This window comes from Leopardus geoffroyi, chromosome A2 (assembly GCF_018350155.1).
Source record: "Leopardus geoffroyi isolate Oge1 chromosome A2, O.geoffroyi_Oge1_pat1.0, whole genome shotgun sequence".
Lineage (NCBI taxonomy): Eukaryota > Metazoa > Chordata > Mammalia > Carnivora > Felidae > Leopardus > Leopardus geoffroyi.
In genome coordinates this window covers 61,821,897-61,842,821 of record NC_059331.1, presented here as the reverse complement: position 1 = coordinate 61,842,821, position 20,925 = coordinate 61,821,897, and the positions used below count along the sequence as shown (strand labels likewise).

General features: G+C 57.0%; 1 protein-coding gene and 2 long non-coding RNA genes across 4 annotated transcripts; 1 reads left to right on the top strand and 2 right to left on the bottom strand.

Moving 5' to 3' along the window:
- Positions 1-1,621: 1,621 nt before the first annotated feature.
- On the top strand, positions 1,622-17,714 carry NPC1L1 (NPC1 like intracellular cholesterol transporter 1). 2 transcript variants are annotated; one of them, XM_045494156.1, is made up of 19 exons: positions 1,622-1,787; positions 2,609-4,137; positions 6,022-6,122; positions 6,598-6,770; positions 6,967-7,095; positions 7,379-7,561; positions 8,009-8,123; positions 8,230-8,357; positions 8,659-8,796; positions 8,919-9,008; positions 13,004-13,194; positions 13,309-13,433; positions 13,920-14,046; positions 14,132-14,187; positions 14,922-15,072; positions 15,183-15,414; positions 15,501-15,614; positions 15,695-15,857; positions 16,150-17,714. In XM_045494156.1, the coding sequence occupies exons 1-19, from the start codon at positions 1,734-1,736 to the stop codon at positions 16,344-16,346; spliced, it is 3,996 nt and encodes a 1,331-aa protein (XP_045350112.1). In that variant the 5' UTR covers positions 1,622-1,733; the 3' UTR covers positions 16,347-17,714. The 2 variants fall into 2 exon arrangements, with proteins under 2 accessions (XP_045350112.1, XP_045350113.1); XM_045494157.1 differs by lacking the exon at positions 8,919-9,008.
- On the bottom strand, positions 11,958-14,915 carry LOC123606150. Its single transcript, XR_006716127.1, has 5 exons — positions 14,535-14,915; positions 14,204-14,263; positions 13,316-13,484; positions 13,013-13,152; positions 11,958-12,671 (listed from the first exon to the last, which is right to left on the bottom strand). It is a non-coding gene; the product is annotated as an uncharacterized LOC123606150 (long non-coding RNA).
- LOC123606149 lies at positions 16,522-20,924 on the bottom strand. The gene is made up of 3 exons (XR_006716126.1): positions 20,760-20,924; positions 18,700-18,880; positions 16,522-16,626 (listed from the first exon to the last, which is right to left on the bottom strand). It is a non-coding gene; the product is annotated as an uncharacterized LOC123606149 (long non-coding RNA).
- Position 20,925: the final 1 nt, after the last annotated feature.

The window sequence follows — 20,925 nt, the reverse complement described above, 5'->3', positions numbered from 1 at the left end:
TGGGATGCCCGGCCTCCGGCTCCTGGAGACTGGATCTGTCACTCTGTAGGACAAGCCAGAGGGAATGCGCTGATCAGAGGGAAGGAGGCGTGGGGATGTGTGCTCAAAGAAGAAAGAGTGGCAGTCAAGAGCAAACATACACACAACTCAGATCTGGGTGGCAGTGTGACCTCAGAGATGCCGAGGTGGGATTGTGGAGAGCAAGTTCATCTGCTCAGAGCCCAGGTCTGCTTTCACCCTAGGTGTGTTTCAGGGAAGACCCCAGACCACGCATCTGGGCTCCGCCTCTTTGGGCCTACCCCCTCCCTGCCCCCTGCCCCTGTGGGCCTCCCCCCCACCCCACTGCCTCTGCGAGCCTCCTTCATTTCTGCATGGCTCTTCCGTCTCTGGGGGCCTCCATCTGCCAGCCTCTGCTGGGACACAACTAGGACTAAGGGGGCAGTGGCTCCACACACCAGAGAAGCCTGGGGCTAAAGCTGTCACAGGCCCCCAACCGGCCACTGGAGGAGATGCGGTATGTGCCCCAGTCTCCAGGAGTCCCTGGCAAGCCCCGGGGTGCCCATGTGGCTTCCTGCCCTTTCCCCGTCCCTGCTGGTGCCATGTGGGGTCACCTCTCAGTAAACTATTTGCAGGGAAATCCCTGTCTCGGGTGGGCTTCTTGGGGAGGGTACGCAGGAGCAGGGACAGAGACCCCAAGTGGGGCTGGGGTCTCAGCATCTGGCAGCAGGTGTACAGGGCGCTGGGCCCACAGGGAACTGGATGGCGGCCGGCAGCCAGCACAGCCCCGGGCTGGGCCGGATTCTTCCCCGACCTGTGGCTGACTCAGGGCCTGGGGAGGGGCCTGAGCCCCCTCAGCTTGTCTGGCTTGTCGGCTTGCGTGGCTCCTCTGAGTCAGGCCAGGGTCCATGAAATACGTTTCCTTCCTGCTGTGCGGAGGCGGGCGGGCGACAGGAGTCGCTCCCCACAGGCTCCCTTATCAGCTCAGCCTTGGCATGGGGGCCAAGGTCTGGCCCATCTGGTGATAGGGAGAGCCTGGGGGAGGGAGAGAAGGTGTCTGCTGCACATCTGGGGCTCCCGCTGACACTCTGCCCCTGTAGGGACAGTAGAGAGGGGGACGAGATGGGAGAGCCGGGCAGGCAGAGGAGGGCTGTGGCTGTCACATCTGGGACCTCTAGGACTGTCAGACCCCTCGGGAGATGGTCTGCCCCCTCCACCCAGAGGGGGCTTTGTCACTGGTCACTCCACCCATAACAGTCCCCTCTGTTATCAGGCTGTTAATATTAATTAACTGTTGCTAAGCTTGACAGTACAAAGGTGTGTCCCAGCCGGAGCTGGCTGGCTCCCAGGAGGGGGCTGAGAGAGAGGGGCTCTGGACTGGGCTGGGTGAGGGGGGGCAGGCTGTGGCGAGCAGGGGTTCTGGGGGCCAGTCCTTGCTTTGGGAAGCGGATGAAGGGGAGACCCCAGCGCCTCCCCGGGAGGCTCGTGGAGAGGGTGGGACTCAGGTGGGAGGGCGGGAGAAGGTGGATCATTAACCAGCTGGGAGCTGTGGGGCTCAGCCCCATTGGTCCCCGACCAGTCAGGTCAGGCCCTCCCCAACGAGGACGCTGCCTTGCTGAGCACCTCCGGGTTAAGTGTATGTGCTGCCTGGACCGGCACTGTGTGTCCCCAGGAGCCAGCCCTCAGCTGTCCCTGTGGCCTGGCCCCTCTCCCCTAGACGCCTTCCCAGAGCCAGGATGGCGGAGGCCGGACTGAGGGGCTGGCTGCTATGGGCCCTGCTCCTGCACTCGGTGAGTCCCGGTGCCAGTGGTCACCCCTCCACTGCTGCCTGCAGAACTGTCGGGCAGGGGGCTGCTTGGCCATAGTAAGGAGGGCCTGACTCTGAGGGGCTGGTCTGTGGATAGATGAGGGACCCCAGGCGCCCCAAAAGAGGAGTGTGGGTGGGGGTCCTGGGTGGCCCATAGCTCAGGGTCATAGGGTGAGGTGGACACGAGTGCTGGGGATGGGGGATGCCTGTGTGCCTCCCATCCCTGGTGCCCACGGATGTCCTGGCCTCAGGTGGCCAGTGGAGGGACGAAGGAGGGTCCCATCGTGGGATGCCTTTGGAGTGGGCTGGGGGTGCATGGGAATCACCCAATGAGGGTTGAACGCTAGGTGGGGAGGAGTTCCTGGGCTGTGGCACGTCTGGGGGGGGCGGCTGAAGGCTGTCAGCCCCAAACAGGTGAGGGAAGGTCTGCACAGAATCTCCCAGAGGGGCCCTGGGCCCCCAGATGCAGCCTGCAGCCCCCTAACCTGTCGTGGCTGCCGTTTCTCAGCAGGACTACGTGGCAGCCTCCAAGGGTGTCCCCGCCCCGCTCCGCCGTTCTCCCCACCTGTTTCCTCACCCTCCGGCATGACCTTGCTAAATGCAGGTCTGCCGGCCACCTCCCTCTCCTCAGTAACCCCATCACTTGGGACACAGGCCTGGCTTGTCCAGTCATCACGCCCCGAAAACTGCGGGAGCGCCCGTCCCTCCCCAGGTCCCCGGGCTGTGCACCCCATGCCCGCCCCTGCCCCGAGGCCATCCGCTGCGAGTGGCGCTGGGCCCCATGGTGATGGCGTCCCGCCGTAGGCCCAGGCTGAGCTGTACACACCCATCCACCGGTCTGGCTACTGCGCCTTCTACGACGAGTGTGGCAAGAACCCAGAGCTGTCCGGAGGCCTGGCTCCCCTGGCCAACGTGTCCTGCCTGTCCAACACACCTGCCCGCCTCCTGGCCGGCGAGCACCTGGCCCTCCTGCGGCGCATCTGCCCCCGCCTGTATGCTGGCCCCGACACCACCTACGCTTGCTGCTCCGCCAAGCAGCTGGTGTCCCTGGAGGCGAGCCTGGCGGTCACCAAGGCGCTCCTCGCACGCTGCCCCGCCTGCACCGACAACTTCGTGAGCCTGCACTGCCACAACACCTGCAGCCCCAACCAGAGCCTGTTCGTCAACGTGACGCGCGTGGCCCGGCGCGGGGACGGCCGGCCGCCGGCTGTAGTGGCCTATGAGGCCTTCTACCAGAGCAGCTTCGCCAGGCAGACCTACGACTCATGCAGCCGGGTGCGTGTCCCTGCGGCGGCCACGCTGGCTGTGGGCACCATGTGTGGCGTTTATGGCTCCGCCCTCTGCAACGCTCAGCGCTGGCTCAACTTCCAGGGGGACACAGGAAATGGCCTGGCCCCCCTGGACATCACCTTCTACCTCTTGGAGCCTGGTCAGACACCGGGGAGTGGGGTGCAGCTTCTGAACGGGGAGGTGGCGCCGTGCAACGAGTCCCAGGCGGACGGCGCAGCCGCCTGCTCCTGCCAAGACTGCGCCGCCTCGTGCCCCGCCATCGCCCGGCCCCAGGCCCTGGACGCCACCTTCTACATGGGCCGGATGGCAGGCGGGCTGGCCCTCGTCATCACCCTCTGCTTGGCCTTTGCTGTACTTACCGCCTTCCTGGTGGGGCCCCGCCTGGCCTCCTGCTGGGGCAAGGGCAAGATGCGGGACCCCACGGTGGGCACCAGCCTCTCCGACAAACTGAGCCTGTCCACGCATAGCCTCCTCAGCCGGTGCTTCCAGGGCTGGGGCACGTGGGTGGCCTCGTGGCCGCTGAGCATCCTGCTGGTGTCCATTGCCATGGTGGTGGCCTTTTCAGGAGGCCTGGCCTTCATGGAGCTGACCACGGACCCTGTGGAGCTGTGGTCGGCCCCCAGCAGCCAGGCCCGGAGAGAGAAGGAGTTTCATGACCAGCATTTCGGCCCCTTCTTGCGGACCAACCAGGTGATCCTGACGGCACCCACACGGCCTGGCTCCAGCTACAACTCCCTGCTGCTGGGGCCCAAGAACTTCAGTGGGGTTCTGGCCCCCGACATCCTACTGGAGGTGCTGGAGCTGCAGGAGACGCTGCGACACCTGCAGGTGTGGTCACCCGAGGAGCAGCGCAATGTGTCGCTGCAGGACGTGTGCTTCGCGCCCCTCAACCCACACAACACCAGCCTCTCTGACTGTTGCGTCAACAGCCTCTTGCAGTATTTCCAGAACAATCGCACGCGCCTGCTGCTCACGGCCAACCAGACGCTGACCGGGCAGACCTCTCAAGTGGACTGGAGGGACCACTTTCTCTACTGCGCTAAGTGAGTCCTCGCCGGCTGGCCCTGGGGAGGGAGGGGGACTGCCAGGTGCAGCGGGGCTTGGCCCGGCCCCTGGGGTCCTGTGTGGCCCCGCGTCTCTGTCTCAGGGGCTGCAACACACCCTTCCTCTCCACACTCCTCCCTGCCACCCCCGCCGTGGCTCCCACTGGCTGGCGTGGGTTTGCGCGTGGCCATCATGGCCTCCCTGGTTCTGACCCCGCTCAGACAGAGCAGTTGCCTCCTTGCTGTTCTTTCTTTGAGTGTGACGGAGCGATGTGATGTGTGTGCATTCATGCAGGCCCCCAGCACCGCAGGGTCACCCAGCAGGGGCTGGGTGCCCCTGTGCAGGGTGCAGCCACACACCGTGGTAATCTTGGGGTCTGGTCCCCAGCTGCCTCCACTCTGCTGTGCTGCAAATGAGACAGCAGTGAGGCTGCTGGGCCTTGGGGTTGAGAGTGAAGGCTCACCCGGGAGGGCAACGGGTGGGCGGGCAGTGGCCGAGGCTCCCTGAGGTTATAGTGTGCAGAGGTCCACAATGCCTGGTCTGGGCCTGCTGACACTGTCACAAGAGACCGAATACCCCGGTTTGCTCTGGCCCAGGTAGAGGCTATGTCTACTGACATCCACCACATGATGAGACGACAGTAACAAGCCCCATTACATGTCAACATGAATAGCATACTTTTATACTAAATAACTGTATTTTCCAAACAAGAAGAGTCAGTGATAAGAGTGACATTGTTTTACATCTTTACAGATCTCTTTGTTGTCTTGTTTAATGGGGGATAGCTGGCTTCTGGCTTCTGCGTGTGGCCTGCTGGCTGGGGCCGTAGTGAGAATCTCTGATGTCACGCCCATGTGGCCGGATGAGGGGGGAGCGTCGTGAGAGCCTCCCCACGTACTTGGCGGTTTTCTTTGATATACACCCAAACTCAGCATGTGGTTTTTCCTAAATGTTAGTTGCGATATGGACTCTGAAGGCACATCAGCAGACTCTCTATCCCTTATACCCGATGGCAAATGAAGGGGAAAAGGCGGAAAGCATCTTATATTATTATGAGATTGGTTTTGACCTTGCAGACCCTCGAAAGGGTGTCTAAGACTCCCGGGCCCTGACACCGCACTGAGAACCACTGGATTAGGTGAGGGACCCAGGGTTCCACCCCTCGGGCCGCTTCCCAGAACTGGTGTCTTGGTCCTGGCTGGCCCTCAGAACTGGCGAGTCAGGGAAGGAGCTCTGTCCCCAGGTCCAGTCCTTGTGTTGGCATTATTTTGATTTTGGATGTTCACAACATCTCTGGGGTGGTCTGATTATCTCCATTCCAGAGACAGGAAAACTGAGGGCCAGGGGTGTGGTGAGCTGCTCAAGGTCACATAGCAACCGGCATGCCCAGGATAGCTGGTGACCCACGTGCTCACTCACAAAGACCACTTTGTCAGGGTACCCGACACGCACTTGCAGGAAGGCTCAGTAGAGACATGTCCAAGGGGTCTGGGCTAGTAATTTGTGCACAGAAAGGAAGATCTGGTCTCAGGGCCTGGGGGTTCCAGGCTGGCGGGGGGACAGGCTGAACACTGCAAGGCTGTCTTGTAGGAGTGGAGCTTGTGCCAGATTCCCAGGGCTAAGTCCTGGTGACCCCCGGCAGTCCACGTGTGTGACGCTCATGGACCTGCCTTGTCTGGGATTTGGTCTCAAGCCTGCAGAGTCAGCAGGTGTGAAGGGAGAGCTCACACAGCCCTGGTCACAGAGCTCTGCTCCACTCTGGGTCGGGCTGAGGGAAATTTTTTGGGGAAAAGTGGTTCTGACCATGGGTCAGGGGACAGTGCTGGCAGTCTGGGGCTGGCAATGGGCACGGGGCCAGGAAAGGTCCTTCCTTCTCCCCCCAGTGCCCCTCTCACCTTCAAGGACGGCACAGCCCTAGCCCTGAGCTGCATGGCTGACTACGGGGGCCCTGTCTTCCCTTTTCTTGCTGTGGGGGGCTACAGAGGTAAGCCGGGTGGCTCTGGGGAAGGCCAGCAAGGAGGCAATATGGGGCAGGGACGGTGGGTGGGAGGGTGGGAATACTGATGGGCTCTCACTGCCTGGGGTGGCCAGGCTTGTGGGGGGCTGGCTGGGGCCAAAGAACTGCTACCTTTTTCATCTTCTCCCAGCCTGCTCAGGCCCTCTGGTTCTGTGCCTGAGTTCACAGGCTTGCCCTTGGCTAAAAGAGGGAAGTGGGGTGGAGGGGTAAGACAATGACTTGGATATGGACGGTTGGGGAGGGACGAAGGGGTGCTGCTAGAGGCGGGGGGGCAGGGGTGAGGCTGGAGGGGGAAGGGGAGCAGGGGTGAGGCTGGAGTGGGGGAATGGAGCTGGAGTGAGCAGAGGTGAGGCCAGAGGGAGGGAGGTGAGCAGGGGTGAGGCTGGAGTGGGGAGGGGAGCAGGGGTGAGGAAGGAGGGTGGCTGAACATTTCTTATCCCAGGGAAAGACTACTCTGAGGCAGAGGCCCTGATCATGACCTTCTCCCTTAACAACTACGCCCCTCGGGACTCCCGGCTGGCACAGGCAAAGCTCTGGGAGGGGGCCTTCTTGGAGACGATGAGAGCTTTCCAGCAGCGGACAGCCGGCAGGTTCCAGGTCACATTCATGGCGGAGGTAGGCTTCAGGCTCCCTGCTTCTGGAGGGGCGGGCGACCCAGGTGGCTTTGGTGGGTCACCGTGTCCCCCTCCTGGACCCCCCCACCCCGGGCGACCCTGGGCCTGCAGCTGCCCATGAAGAAGACAGGACCCAGCGGCCTGGCTGGGCTCACGGAGCCCTCAGGTCAGCGGGGCTGGGGGGTGTGCATCCACAGCGCTCCCTGGAGGACGAGATCAATCGCACCACGGCCCAGGACCTGCCGGTCTTCGGGGTCAGCTACATTGTCATCTTCCTATACATCTCCCTGGCCCTGGGCAGCTACTCCAGCTGGCGCCGGGTGGCGGTAAGGATCTGGAGGGGCCCAGTGGGGTGGGCTTGCCTGTCGGGGCATCCAGAACCTTCCACAGAACAACCTGTAGACATCCCCGCAGTGGCTCCCCAACGAGTGATACTTCTGCTCAAAAGGCCTCGTGATCGATTCCCATCCTCCTGGGGCAGGACCTGTGCTGGGGGATGCGGGAACACAGAGACCCCCAGCACGCCTGCCCCAGGCCTGCCACCCTTCTCCAGCTCGGGGTGGGGGACACCTGGGGCAGCTGAGGAGACTGAACCCCACTCCATTGCAGGTGGATGCCAAGGTCACGCTGGGCCTGGGCGGGGTGGCCGTGGTGCTGGGAGCAGTCACGGCAGCCATGGGCTTCTTCTCGTACCTGGGCGTCCCCTCCTCCCTGGTGATCCTGCAGGTGGTGCCTTTCCTGGTGCTGGCCGTGGGTGCTGACAACATCTTTATCCTAGTGCTCGAGTACCAGGTGAGAGGGCGGGGCTCTCTTCTTCTCGCAGACCCAGCCCTGTACGGGTTTGGGCCTCTGGCGCACTCCTCTTCTGCACCAGCATTCGTGTCCACGGTCTGTGCAAAACGGAGCATCCTGTATCTTGCACACACGTGCGTTCCTACCGCATGTGGCTCCTTGCCCTGTGCTGAACGTCATGCGGCACTACTCGGCCTCCTCTGTAGCAGTCCACAGACATGCAATCCCCGTGGATTTAGCCTCTCCCACTGGTGCACTTTTAGGGACCCAGGGATGTATTGGAAGGAATGTGCCGTGCATGGCCTGGAACACGCCAAGCACGTCTCCCGGCCAGACCCTGAGAAGCAGGGTGTTCGCAGGGTCTGCTCCTCACTGGGGCGGGGCCTTCCTGCCAGGGCTGTGCCCTCCCTGCTGGCCCTGGACACTGTCCCTGGTGTCCCCACACAGAGGCTGCCGCGGAGGCCTGGAGAGCGGCGAGAGGACCACATCGGCCGCGCACTGGGCAGGGTGGCCCCCAGCATGCTGCTCTGCAGCCTGTCTGAGGCCATCTGCTTCTTTCTCGGTGAGGCTGGGCAGCCCCTCCCCACCGGGGTGGTGTGTGTGGGCGGCCCCTTCCCTCCACTGTGGCAGCAGATGCCGCGCCCTGAGATTTACCCCTGCACCCCCAGGGGCCCTGACCCCCATGCCAGCGGTGAGGACCTTCGCCCTGACCTCCGGCTTGGCTGTCATCCTGGACTTTCTGCTGCAGGTGTCAGCCTTCGTGGCCCTGCTGTCCCTGGACAGTAGGCGGCAGGAGGTAGGGCTGGGACAGGACCCGGGACCCGCCCGGCAGAGTCGGCTCACAGAGCGGGGCTGGGTGCAGGGACGGCATGTGGGGCTGTGCGGGCCACGCAGTCCCTAGGACCCCACGGAGAAGCAAGTTTGGTTTGATAACTTAGGGGAATAGGATCAAATCTGCAAGGTACAAAGGGCCAAGAAAAGCTAGAAGTGAGATGTTGAGAGGGACAGTGCAAAGTGTGGCGGTGTTTCATCACCGTGGAAAGTAAAAGTTGAAAACACAGCACGCTGGCATGTCCCCCCACCCTGCGTCCCTGCAGGCCTCCAGGATGGATGTGTGCTGCTGTGCTGGCGCTCGGGAGCTGCCCCCCCCGGGCCAAAGCGAGGGGCTCCTGCTGCGATTCTTCCGCAAGGTCTACGTCCCACTCCTGCTGCACCGGGTCACACGTGTGGTTGTGGTGAGTGGAGCGGGAGGGTCTGCCTGCCCGCAGGGACCTCGAGCTCGCCCGTGTGCGGGGCGGTTGGGACGCCATCGGCCCAGCTCCAGAGTGCCCCCCCTGCCCCCCTGCCCCCCCTACAGCTGCTGCTGTTCACGGGCCTGTTTGGAGCCGGGCTGTACCTCATGTGCCAGGCCAGTGTGGGGCTGGATCAGGAGCTGGCCCTTCCCAAGGTGAGCTGTGCCCTGTGACCTCTGCTCGGTGGCCCAGGGTTCAGGGGGGACAGGGCACACCCCCGGGGGCCAGGTGTGGGCGGGGGGACCTGGTAGGCAGTGTGGGGCTGTTCACGACGGGGACCCGGGAGAGCAGCTGAGCCGGTGTGTGGATGCACAGGGGCGGCGCCAGCCCCAAGGCTCCTGGGGGGCAGAAGCAGGCCACGGGGGGCTGGCCATGTGGGGCGAGCATCCAGGCAGAGTGACTGACGGCTCACCTCATGCCTGCCCTGTGCTGGCACACCACCTCCTCGGGCCCGGGAGACACGGAAGGTCAGGGGCTCTGTGGAAGGTAAGACCTCCATGGCTAGAGGGGCCAGATGGCCTCATGAGTGGAAGAGAGGCATGCGAAGGATCTGAGGAGGATGGCAACAAGGGTGACCGCACCAACTCCCCCTGCCCTACCCACCCTGGTACCCACCGTGTCCTCTCTGTCTCTGTGGACTGGACCCCTCTCAGGACCCCCCCCTTCAGTGCGTGTCCTTCTGTGTCTGGCTCCTTCCACTCGGCGTCAGGTTCTCCAGTGTCAGAGCGTCCTTTCCTGTCAAGGCTGACGATGCTCACACATTCATGCGTGCGCGCGCGCACACACACACACACACACTCTGCATTGTCTTTACCCCTTGTCTCTGCACAAGGCTTCCTTCCTGTCTCAGCGTTTGTAATGAGGCTGCTGCAGACGCAGGTGCACAGAGATCTCTCTCCAAACCTGCATTCCATTCTTCTGGGTGTGTTCCCAGAGGGGGACCTGCTGGGCCACGTGATAACGCTAACTGTAATTTATTTTTAACTTTATTTATTTATTTTGAGAGAGAGAGAAAGAGCATGAGCAGGGGAGGGGCACAGAGAGAGGGAGACAGAATCCGAAGCAGGCTTCAGGCTCCGAGCTGTCAGCACAGCCTGACGAAGGGCTCGAACCCACCAACTGTGAGATCATGACCCGAGCTGAAGTCAGACACTTAACCGACTGAGCCACCCAGGCACCCCCACCCCCCTTTTTGATAGTACCATCCTGCCCGGTGTGAAGGGGCATCTCACTGAGGTTTTGATTTGCATTTCCCAGATAATCAGTGATGCTGAGCATCTTTCCATACGTTTATTGGCTATTTGTGTGTCTTCTTTGGAGAAATATGTGTTTAAGTCTTTTGTTCATTTTTTATCAGATTGGTTGTTTTTGTTTGTTTGTCTCTTTGCTCAGTTTTGGGAATTCTCTAGATATTCTGAGTATTTTTAATCAGATACATGATTGGCAAATGTCTTTTCCACTTCTGTTGGTTGCCTTTCTACTCTATCAGAAATGTCTTTTGATGAACAGAAGTTTTCAATTCTCACAGCACCTGGCTGGCCCAGTCGGAGTGTGCAACTCTTGATCTCGGGGTTGTTAGTTCAGGCCCTGCGCTGGGAGTAGCGATTACTTAAAAATAAAACCTTTTAAAAAACTTTTTAAAGTTTTCATCAATTCCAATTTGCCTATTTTTCCATTTGTTACCCAGGCTTCTGTGGTCATTCAAGAAATAATCACCAAACCCAGTATCTGGAAGGTTTCCCCTGTGCTTTCCTCTCCGGGAGTTACAAATTCAGCCCTTAAGTGTTGGGTCCGTTGGAGTTAATTTTTGTGCATAGTTATGTATATTTTTGAAGGTCCAACTTCATTCTTTTGTGTGTAGACTTCCTGTGTCCCCAGCAGCAAGCGTTGAAGAGACTCCCCTTCCCCACAGAATGGTCTTGGCACCCTTGTCAGAGTCTATGTTGCCATACACGCAAGGGTTTACATCTGGACTGTCTTCTGTCCCATTGGTCTGTGTGTCTGTCTTTATGCCAGCACCTCACTGCTTAGATTACTGTGCTTTTGTGGTCAGTTTTGAGATCAGGAAATGTGAGTCCTCCAACTTTTATTCTTTTTAAAGATTATTTTGGCTCTTTGGAGTCCCTTATGAATTTTAAGATGAATTTTTCTATTTCTGTAAGAAACGTCATTGGGATCTTGATAGCATCACACTGAAGCTGGAGGCTCCTTGGTGGCCTGGATAATATTCATCCTCCCAGCTCGTGGGCACAGGCATCTCCCCATTTATTTGTGTCTTAATTTCTTTCTGAGATATGGCATGGCTGTCAGCATGCGGGTCTTTCACACCCTCGGTAAAGTTAATCCCTAAGTATTTTATTCGCTTTATGCTCTTATAACTGCACTTCTCTTGGCTTCCTTTTTGGGTTATTCATTGTTCGTGTATAGAAATGAAACTGATTCTTGCGTGTTGATCTCGTAACTTGCCACTTTGCTGAATTTCTTTACCAGTTTTAAGGGGTTTTTTGGTGGAATGTTAGTTTTTTGTTTTTTTTTTTAATTTTTTTTTTTCAACGTTTATTTATTTTTGGGACAGAGAGAGACAGAGCATGAACGGGGGAGGGGCAGAGAGAGAGGGAGACACAGAATCGGAAACAGGCTCCAGGCTCCGAGCCATCAGCCCAGAGCCCGACGCGGGGCTCGAACTCACGGACCGCGAGATCGTGACCTGGCTGAAGTCGGACGCCCAACCGACTGCGCCACCCAGGCGCCCCTTGGAATGTTAGTTTTATATACATACCATCATGTCATCTATGAACAGAATTTTTCCTGTATTTCTCCTTCTCTCCAGCTCTGGAATTTGTTCCTGGTCTCCGTTTTATGTCTTCTATTTGGTGGTCTTTCCACTTTGTTCATACTTTCTTTTCTTGACTTTGTCCGTATCTTATTTTGGCTCTGTAAGCATTCCCAAGACAGATGTTTTAAAGTTTCTGTCTGATTCTGTCTGTTCTTTCTCAAGATCATCTGTTGATTAATTTTTGTTCCTAGGTATGGGCCACACTTTGATACTTTGTGTGTCTTGTGGTTTTTGTTGTTGTTGAAAAACACACAGTTGAGTTGTATCATATGGTAACTCTGAAGATCAGATTCTCCTCCCTTCTCTAAGGTTTGCTTTTTTTTCCCCCCAAATGTGACGTTGCTGTGTCTGTGTCTGGGAGATTAGCCTGTGGTATAAAATTAAAGTCTGATGAGCCTGTGCCTTTCCCTGGTAATGTGCGGTGACTTCGGTATTTGCGTTTGAATGTCCTATTCCTTAAATGGCTGGCTCCCCAAAGGAGAAAAAGGGGAAACATGAAGCGGAAAATAAGCCAGTCACTTGCCATTTAAATATCCTGGCAGTCGGGCCAGCTGGAGGCGGGGGAAACCACAGTACAGCCTGACTCTGCACCACTGAGATCAGAAGCTCAGTGACCGGCAATCAGAATGCAAATCCGCCATGTATAGAGTGTGGGGTCCTTATGTCCCACGCTGGACCCCGCAAGCGGTATACAAACTGCCCCTGGGACACCTGCATGTGCTGGGAGCTGAAGGTGTTGACACGAAGCACAGTTCACCATCCAGGCCTTTCCCTGGAAGCTGCGAGCCCTCAACTGCCCCCAGGGCTGCAGACCCCATCAGACGGGTTGTGCGGTTGTGTCTAGGTTGGGGGTGGGGGTGGACTCCTGGCTTCTCGTACTCCATCTTCTCTTCCAGCGCTCAGAGGTTTTGGGAGAAAGGAACAGGCCATGCAGGTGCCTGACACACCGCCTGTCTCCACGTGCACACGCCTGTGGGCTGTGCTGGAAGGGAGATAATAGGAAGGGATCGTGTTACACGTGCATGCATGTTTGTATGCCTGTCAGAGTGTATTCACGTGGGGCGGAGTATGTCGCTCTGTGTGTGTACTGGTGATTAGGATACGATGCGCACACGCACCTCTGTGAGCACGTCTCTATGAGCAGGTGTGCCCATGTGTGTACCTCCTGCACACACTTCTGTGAGTGGGTACGGACCTCTGTGAGCATGAGCTGGATCGCGCCCCTGGGTGTGCGGCAGACCTCCGTGAGCACCAGCTGGAGTGCGCCCCTGGGGTGAGTCTGGCCCCAGCCTCACTGGCCGTCCTCTGTTCCAGGACTCCTACCTGCTCGACTATTTCCTCTTTCTGAACCGCTACTTTGAGGTGGGGGCTCCAGTCTACTTTGTCACCACTGGAGGCTACAACTTCTCCAGCGAGGCGGGAATGAATGCCATTTGCTCGAGCGCAGGATGCGACAGCTTCTCCTTAACCCAGAAGATACAGTTCGCCACTGAGTTCCCCGACGAGTGAGTGGCCAGCTGCCCCCTCCTGACTCTCCGAGGAAGCCCAGTACCTTGGGGCCACCAGAAGAACGGCCCACCTGGTCCCCCTACCCCAGCCTCCTCTCCATGTGCCCTCAGGTCTTACCTGGCCATCCCTGCCTCTTCCTGGGTGGATGACTTCATTGACTGGCTGACCCCATCCTCTTGCTGCCGCCTGTATGCCTTTGGTGCCAACAAAGACAAATTCTGCCCCTCGACCGTTAGTGAGTGCAGGGCCTCTGGGGGCTCATGGCCTACCTAACAGCTTGGGGAAACTGAGGCAAGAGAGGAGCGGACTGGCGAGGCCCACTTGCAGGGTCGATCGGGGTGGGGGTGTGGGCTCAGAGCACACGTGTGGGTGACCACGCCCCACTGTGCAGGCGCCCCCTGAGTGGTGATCTCTGGGCACACCAACACTCGAGGGTGGTGGGTGGTGGAGGGCCAGGTTAGCATGTGGCTCTGGTCCCAGAGCAGCTGCGCTTGTAGGGGAAGTGGGGAGGCCCAAGGGGGTTGTTTCTTTGCCCTGCACATCTCTTCCTCACCTGCCTACAGCTGCCAGCAGTTTCCACAGCCCTGTCCTACAGAGACAAGGGCGGACCCCTCCAGACCACACGTGTCACGTGGCTGTTGGGTGGTATGTGGGGACCTTGGTGGGAATGGAATCAGAGGGGGGGTGATGCCTCTGCCCAGAGCCCCCGCTCTCTTTGCAGACTCCCTGGCCTGCTTGAAGAGCTGTGTGAACTTCACTCTGGGCCCCGTCCGGCCATCAGTGGACCAGTTCCACAAATACCTGCCCTGGTTCCTGGAGGATCCACCCAACATCAAGTGTCCCAAAGGGTAAGCCTGGGGTGGGTGCTGGCGGGGGACGGTCCCCGAGTGTGGCCATGGCCTTGATGAAGCCTTCGCTCTGACTTTCTGGCAGTGGACTGGCAGCGTATAGCACCTCCGTGGATTTGGGACCTGGTAACCAAGTTTTAGGTAAGTGTGACCTCACCTGGCAGGGAAGACCAGAGTCAGCTCCTCCCAGGGCAGTGGCGGGGCGGGGGGCGGGTCCCTGCAAGCCCCGGGGAAGAGCCTCTCAGCCTCCAGTCTTCTCTCCTCCCTTCTCCGTGAGGGCTTTGGCCTGCCCTGGCCCTGTCCTCAGAGGTCATGTTACCCGGCTCCACGTTCTCAGACTTCACCCCTGTGTGCCCTGCTTTTTTCTCCCCCACGCCCTGCCCCAAATCCTCAGTCGTGAGACATTCACGGACTCTCACCAGTTGGTGCCGCACCAAGCCACCCACACCCCTTCCTCACATGCACAAATCACGCCCAGAGGCGGTCACCTGGTTAAGCGAATGGCTATTGCACCTGCCCAGGGGTCACCCACAGCACAGCCCTGTCGGGTGAACCACTTGCAGGGTTTTGTCTCCCTTTCTGGATCTTCCCTCTAGGAAGACGCACATCGAAAAAGTAATTGAATTAATCTGAAACATCCGATGCATGTTTTGAAACCCCGGACAACAGCATCTGGGTTTATCCTGGTGTCTTTAGGCTGTGCCCGTGGCAGTCAGGCCTGGCGGGCCTCCCACAGGGGTGCAACCCCCAAAGGCAGGGCCCCTCGCTCACAAGAATTCCATCCTGGTGGCTGCCCAGCCCCATCCCCCAAGTGTCCCTGGGGTTTGAGGGCGCCTGCAGTGACCCTGACCTTCCTTGGCCCCGCGGGGGCGCAGCCTCGAGGTTCATGGCCTACCACAAGCCGCTGCGGAACTCACAGGATTACACGGAGGCCCTGCGGGCGGCACGCGCACTGGCGGCCAACATCACTGCCCACCTGCGGCAGGTGCCGGGCACTGACCCGGCCTTCGAGGTCTTCCCCTACACGTGAGGCCCGTGGCAGGGGTGGGAGGGTCTCCGGGGAGCCTGGAGCCTGAACCGGAGGTGGGAAGTGGCGCGCCCCCGGCGGTGACAGCGCTCCGCTGCCCCGCCCACAGGATCACCAACGTGTTCTACGAGCAGTACCTGACGGTGGTCCCCGAAGGCCTCTTCATGCTTGCCATGTGCCTGCTGCCCACGTTCGCCGTCTGCTGCCTGCTGCTGGGCATGGACCTGCGCTCTGGCCTCCTCAACCTGTTCTCCATCGTCATGATCCTTGTGGACACCGTGGGCTTCATGGCCCTGTGGGGCATCAGCTACAACGCCGTGTCCCTCATCAACCTGGTCACGGTAATGCGCCACGCCGGACACTCTGCTTCCTTCCAGAGACCCCACGCCCCAGCCCTCGCACGCCTAACGCCCCTCTCTGCCCCCAGGCGGTGGGCATCTCCGTGGAGTTTGTGTCCCACATCACCCGCGCCTTTGCCATCAGCACCCGGCTGACCCGGCTGGAGAGGGCCAAGGAGGCCACGATCTTCATGGGCAGCGCGGTGAGTGGGCCGGCCACCCTCCTGCAGTTTCTGTCCCCCCCCACCCTGTGCCCCCGTCTCACGGGGCCTGTGACCCCCAGGTGTTCGCGGGCGTGGCCATGACCAACCTGCCGGGCATCCTCGTCCTGGGCCTGGCCAAGGCACAGCTCATCCAGATCTTCTTCTTCCGCCTCAACCTCCTCATCACCCTGCTGGGCCTGTTGCACGGCCTGGTCTTCCTGCCAGTCATCCTCAGCTTCGTGGGTGAGTGCCCAGAGGCCTTCCCGCACCTGCTGGCCTGCAGCACAGCAGGGCCCCTCCCCCACCCGCTCCCAGCAGTCCCAACCCAGGGGCCCTCCCCCACCCACTCCCAGCAGTCCCAACCCAGGGGGCCCTCCCCCACTCCCACTCCCAGCAGTCCCAACCTAGGGGCCCCTCCCCCGCACCCCCCGCTCCCAGCAGTCCCAACCCAGGGGGCCCTCCCCCACCCCCGCACCATCTCCTGCCCAGCACATGGCCTCCCTGATCTTGGGCCTCTGGGGCTGTTCCTCTGCAGGGCCCGATGTCAATGTGGCTCTAGTGCTGGAGCAGAAGATGGAGGAGGCCGCCAGGGCCAGGGTGGCCTCCTGCCCGACCCACCAGGCCCTGACATCCACAGCCAGCAGCACCTACATCAACCATGGCTTTGAACATCCTGCCAAGAGCATGGGTGGTGCTGTCGGTTCTCTGTCCCGCGGTGGGCAGGAGTTCTGAGGAGGCCGGAGCTCCTGTCCTGGCTCACCAGCCCTGACCCCTGGGGCTGTGCAGCTTCCCTAATGGGGGTCCCTTCACCCGTCCTCCCACTCAGGGCCTAGGAGAGGCAGTGGCCATGGGAGTGCTCGAGGCGGGTGGTTGGTCTCTGGCCACCAGGTGGGACCCAGGAGGACAAGATTAGGATGAAGGAGGCATGTGGCAGAATGGGTGTGGTCTGTTCCTGTCTCTTGAAGTTGACGTATGTCTTCCCGGAGCAGGTTTTTACACTCTAATTCCCTGTCTATATGTGAACAGAGATAGAGTATCATTTCACGTTTAAACGTCTTCCGTAAATGACTTGACACATCCCTTCACTAGCTTCCCCCATGCCCCATGCATTTTGCATTTATTCACGTTGGTCCCTGTGGGCCAGTCACTGCGACTGCCCTGGATTATTCCATTGCATGAATGAGCACGATTGCTTTATTTTTAAAGGTTTCATTTTTAATCCCTCCACCCACTGTGGGGCTCGAACTCACAACCCTGAGATCAAGAGTCAGGTGCTCCACCGACTGAGCTGGCCTGGCCCCACGAACACCATGATTCTGTCCGTTCCCTGCTGGTGGGCAGATTGGTCCCAGTTGTTTTCCAGTACAGCGCCAATCACTTCTGTGGAATCTCCAAATCCCCAAATCTCTGAAAACTGCATTTGCTTTTTTTCTCTTGTACATTTGGGACAATCTCATTGGACCAGATGAGAGGTGTTTATTTACACCTTTACGACTGGGGTCCTTACGCCCTTTGTCTCCTTGATGTGAGCGGTCAGATATTTTGGCACGTTTGTGACTTTGTGTGCTGTGTGCGGCCCCGGGCCCTGATGGGGGGTAATATCTAAGGCAGCGTAAGCATCAAATTACTTTCCTAAAAACCTTCTAAATTCTGAAATTCATCACACCAAGGGGATCTCAGGTGCAGAAGATGAAACTCTGTGAGGCTGAGCAGGCATTGATGTGTCTGTAGGTGTGGGAGAGCTGCCTGGAGGCAGTGTCGCCGAGGGACTGCAGGGGACCCACAGCTGCCTCTGGAAAGCGCTGCCCTATTCACACCCCACCCGCCGGCCTCAGTGAGGGGCCTCCCTCCCCATACCAACAACACTGTATGTCCACTTGCTCTTTGGGGGAAAGGGTAGCATTGTGGGTGATAATCATTTTTAAATACATTTTTCAAAAGAAACCTTTTTACAATTTTAGAATAGTTTTAGATTTACAGGAAAATTACAAAGATAGTACAGAAAGTTCCTGCATACTTCACGTCCAGTTTACCCTATCAATATATTAGTATGGTACATTTGTCAATATGTAATTAATAAACCAGTATTGATAATTACTACTAAAGTCTATGCTTTTATTTAGATTTCCTTAGTTTTTATCTAGTGTCCCTTTTTCTGTTCCAGGATCCTGTCCAGGAGAGCATGTGACATTTAGTTGTTACGTCTCCTTAGGCTCTTGGCTGTGACAGTTTGTTAGACTTGTTTTTGATGACCTTGACGGTTTCGAGGAGGACTGGTTGGGCATTTTGTAGAATGTCTATCCCTCTAACGGGATTTGTCTGGTGTTTTTCTCCCGATTAGACCAAGGTTATGGGTTTTTGGCAGGGAGACCTCAGAGGTGCAGCACCCTTCTCGGCACACGTAAGGGGTGCACGCTGTCCCCATGACTTCCCACCATTGGCATTGAGTCTCCTCATCTGGCCAAGGTCATGTCTGCCTGGCATCTCTTCCACAGTTATCCTTTGCCCCTGTCCACACTGTCCGTGCTGTGCATCTTGGAGGGAAGTCACTCTGCACAGCCTACACTTAGGGAGTGGGGAGTTACGTCCCACCTTCTGGAGGGTGGAGTATTTACATAAATTTGGAACTCTTCTTAACAGAAAGATTGTCTATTCTCCTGCATCTTCTTATTTATTTAGTATGACATATACAGTATGGACTCGTGGATATTCATTTTTGTGCTTTGCGTTCTAATATGGCACTACTTTATTTTCTTGCTCAGATCGCTCCAGCTTGGGCTATCGGGAGCTTTTTTTTTTTTTTTTTAAGTTTTATTTATTTATTTGAGAGAGACAGAGACAGCGCAAGCAGGAAGGGGCACGCAGAGAGGGAGAGAGGATCCCAAGCAGGCTCTGTGCTGCCAGTGCAGATCCTGATGCGGTGCTCGAACCCACAAAACTGTGAGATCATGACCTGAGCCAAAACCAAGAATTGGACGCTTTACCAACCGAGCCCCCCAGGCGCCCCCCCAGGGGGCTCCTTCTGTTGGCTCCTGTCCCTTGTCACACCCCCAGCATGGAGGGTTTTCCCATTTTGAGCACTTACCTTGCTTTCTGGCACTATGAGTTGGTCCAGGCTCAGCTTGTATATTTTCTGCCCCGGTCCTAGAATCAGTCATTTCTCCAAGGAGCCCTGGCCCTTCTACTGGAGATGGGATTAGAACCCAGGATCTGGTGTTCCATGTGTGCTTTGCTGCTGGGGCATTGTTGCTGTTGGGCTCTCTCAGCTGAGACAACAAGGAAATATACGTGTGTGTGAACCCACACATATATGTACACATTTCTTAAAAAAAGGTTTTTTTAATGTTTATTTTTGAGAGAGAGAGTGAGTGTATGAGTGGGGCAGGGGCAGAGAGAGAGGGAGACACAGAATCCGAAGCAGGCTCCAGGCTCTGAGCTGTCAGCACAGAGCCCGACGCTCGGCTCTAACCCACGAATGGTAAGATCATGCATGACCTGAGCCAAAGTCGGACACTTAAGCGACTGAGCCCCCCAGGCGCCCCTATATGTACACATTTCTAGAAATATTCCTATACGTAGCCATCTATAGCTGTGTTAAGCTAAATTGGAGTTCCTGCCGGTGCCTCCAGGGGGAATTTATCACCTCAGGAATACTTCTAGACTTCTCCCTTGCTTCTCTGTAACCTCTCCTGCCAACAGCAAGAAGCCTGGCTTTACCCCCAACTCGATCTGCCTAATTGTTGCCTTCCACTGTATATGCTTAGTGTTTTCAGAGATGACAGCCCACACTGCCATGGCAAACAGCTGTAGAGCGAAGCGGCCCTTTTTCATTCCTTTTGCCCTTTGTCTTAGACTCCATTCATTTCCAAAGTCACTTAGGTCAGCGTGTTTTCCTACCATCCTCCTCACTGCTTCTTACATTTGTAACACAGTTCGATTGTTTTGTCACATTCTGCATTCCAGTCTGGTGTTACAAAATCATGCATATAAAAGATCCATTCAAAGTGCAGGACATACCATGGGTATGGATATTGTTTCAGATTCCGTATTACCACTGTTGAGAAACTACCACCTGTTCAATTTTGGTTTTAAAAAAAATACTTTTATTTGAAAAGACAATTAAAATATTCCTCTCATTTCCAATTACAATCTGTGTGAGACTGGGTTTCTTCGTATTTTTCAATCAAAACAACATATTGCAATTCAGTGCATGCAAAAGATGTGAGAATCTTGGTGTCTTCAATTAAGCCAGACATTAAAGAGATTTGCAGAAATGTAAAACTATGCTACGCTTCTCGCTACACTTCATTGCTTTGAAGAACATTATTTCCTCACAAAAATGTTAACATGTGGGGGTGCCCGGGTGGCTTAGCCCGTTAAAAGTCCAACTCATTTGATTTTAGCTCAGGTCATGATCTCCTGGTCATGTGATCAAGCCCCCAGTTGGGCTCTGCGCTGAGCATGGAGCCTGCTTAAGATTACCTCTCTCCCTCTCTCCCTTTCCCTCCCCTGCTTGAGCTCTCTCTCTCTCTCTCTCAAAAATAAACATTAGGAAAATGATAACACACTATGGTAACTATAAGCACAACCCACATCAAAGGTCTTTGGAGTCTTCAATAAATGTTTAATTTTTTAAGTTTATTTTGAGGGGGGGGGGATCCCAAAAGGTTAAAAGTTTATTTTGAGAGAGAGTCCTCGCTGTCAGTGTGGGCTCTCACAAACCGTGAGATCATGACCTGAGCTGAAATCCAGTGGTATGCTTAACCGACTGAGCCACCCAGGTTCCCCTGGAGTGTAAATGACTCAAGGAGGTTTCAGGACCATTGCCCTAGAGTGATTTATCTGGTTCTGGTTCTGACTTTATTTACAATTAATTGGAGCCCGTTGACTCTGAAGATAGGTGTTCATTTGTAGACCTTAGTCCAGTTGTCATGGAAATCATTTGTATCCAGTAGAAAAGGTAACCTACGGTTTTATTATTTTGCGGGACACCGGCCAGCTTTGTACCCATCCTAACAATCTTACTCGGTTTCCTCGAAGAGTTTATGAATACCCGCTTCCTGCCAATACTCTTGGGACCGGCTTTACCATGTTACTGGTTACTCGGTTAACTCGATAGTCCTCTGGCGTATGTTCATCGGGTACCTGAATGAGGATTATAGTGACAGCCACTGAGGACACGATGCACGCCGCGCGTGTTCACAGATTCTGCCACACTCGCGTCCACACGTCGCGCTCGCTCGGCCTGCACGTCATTGGGAGCCTGACACACCGCCAGCCCCATCCAGGCCGACCCGCCAGCCTCCCCGCT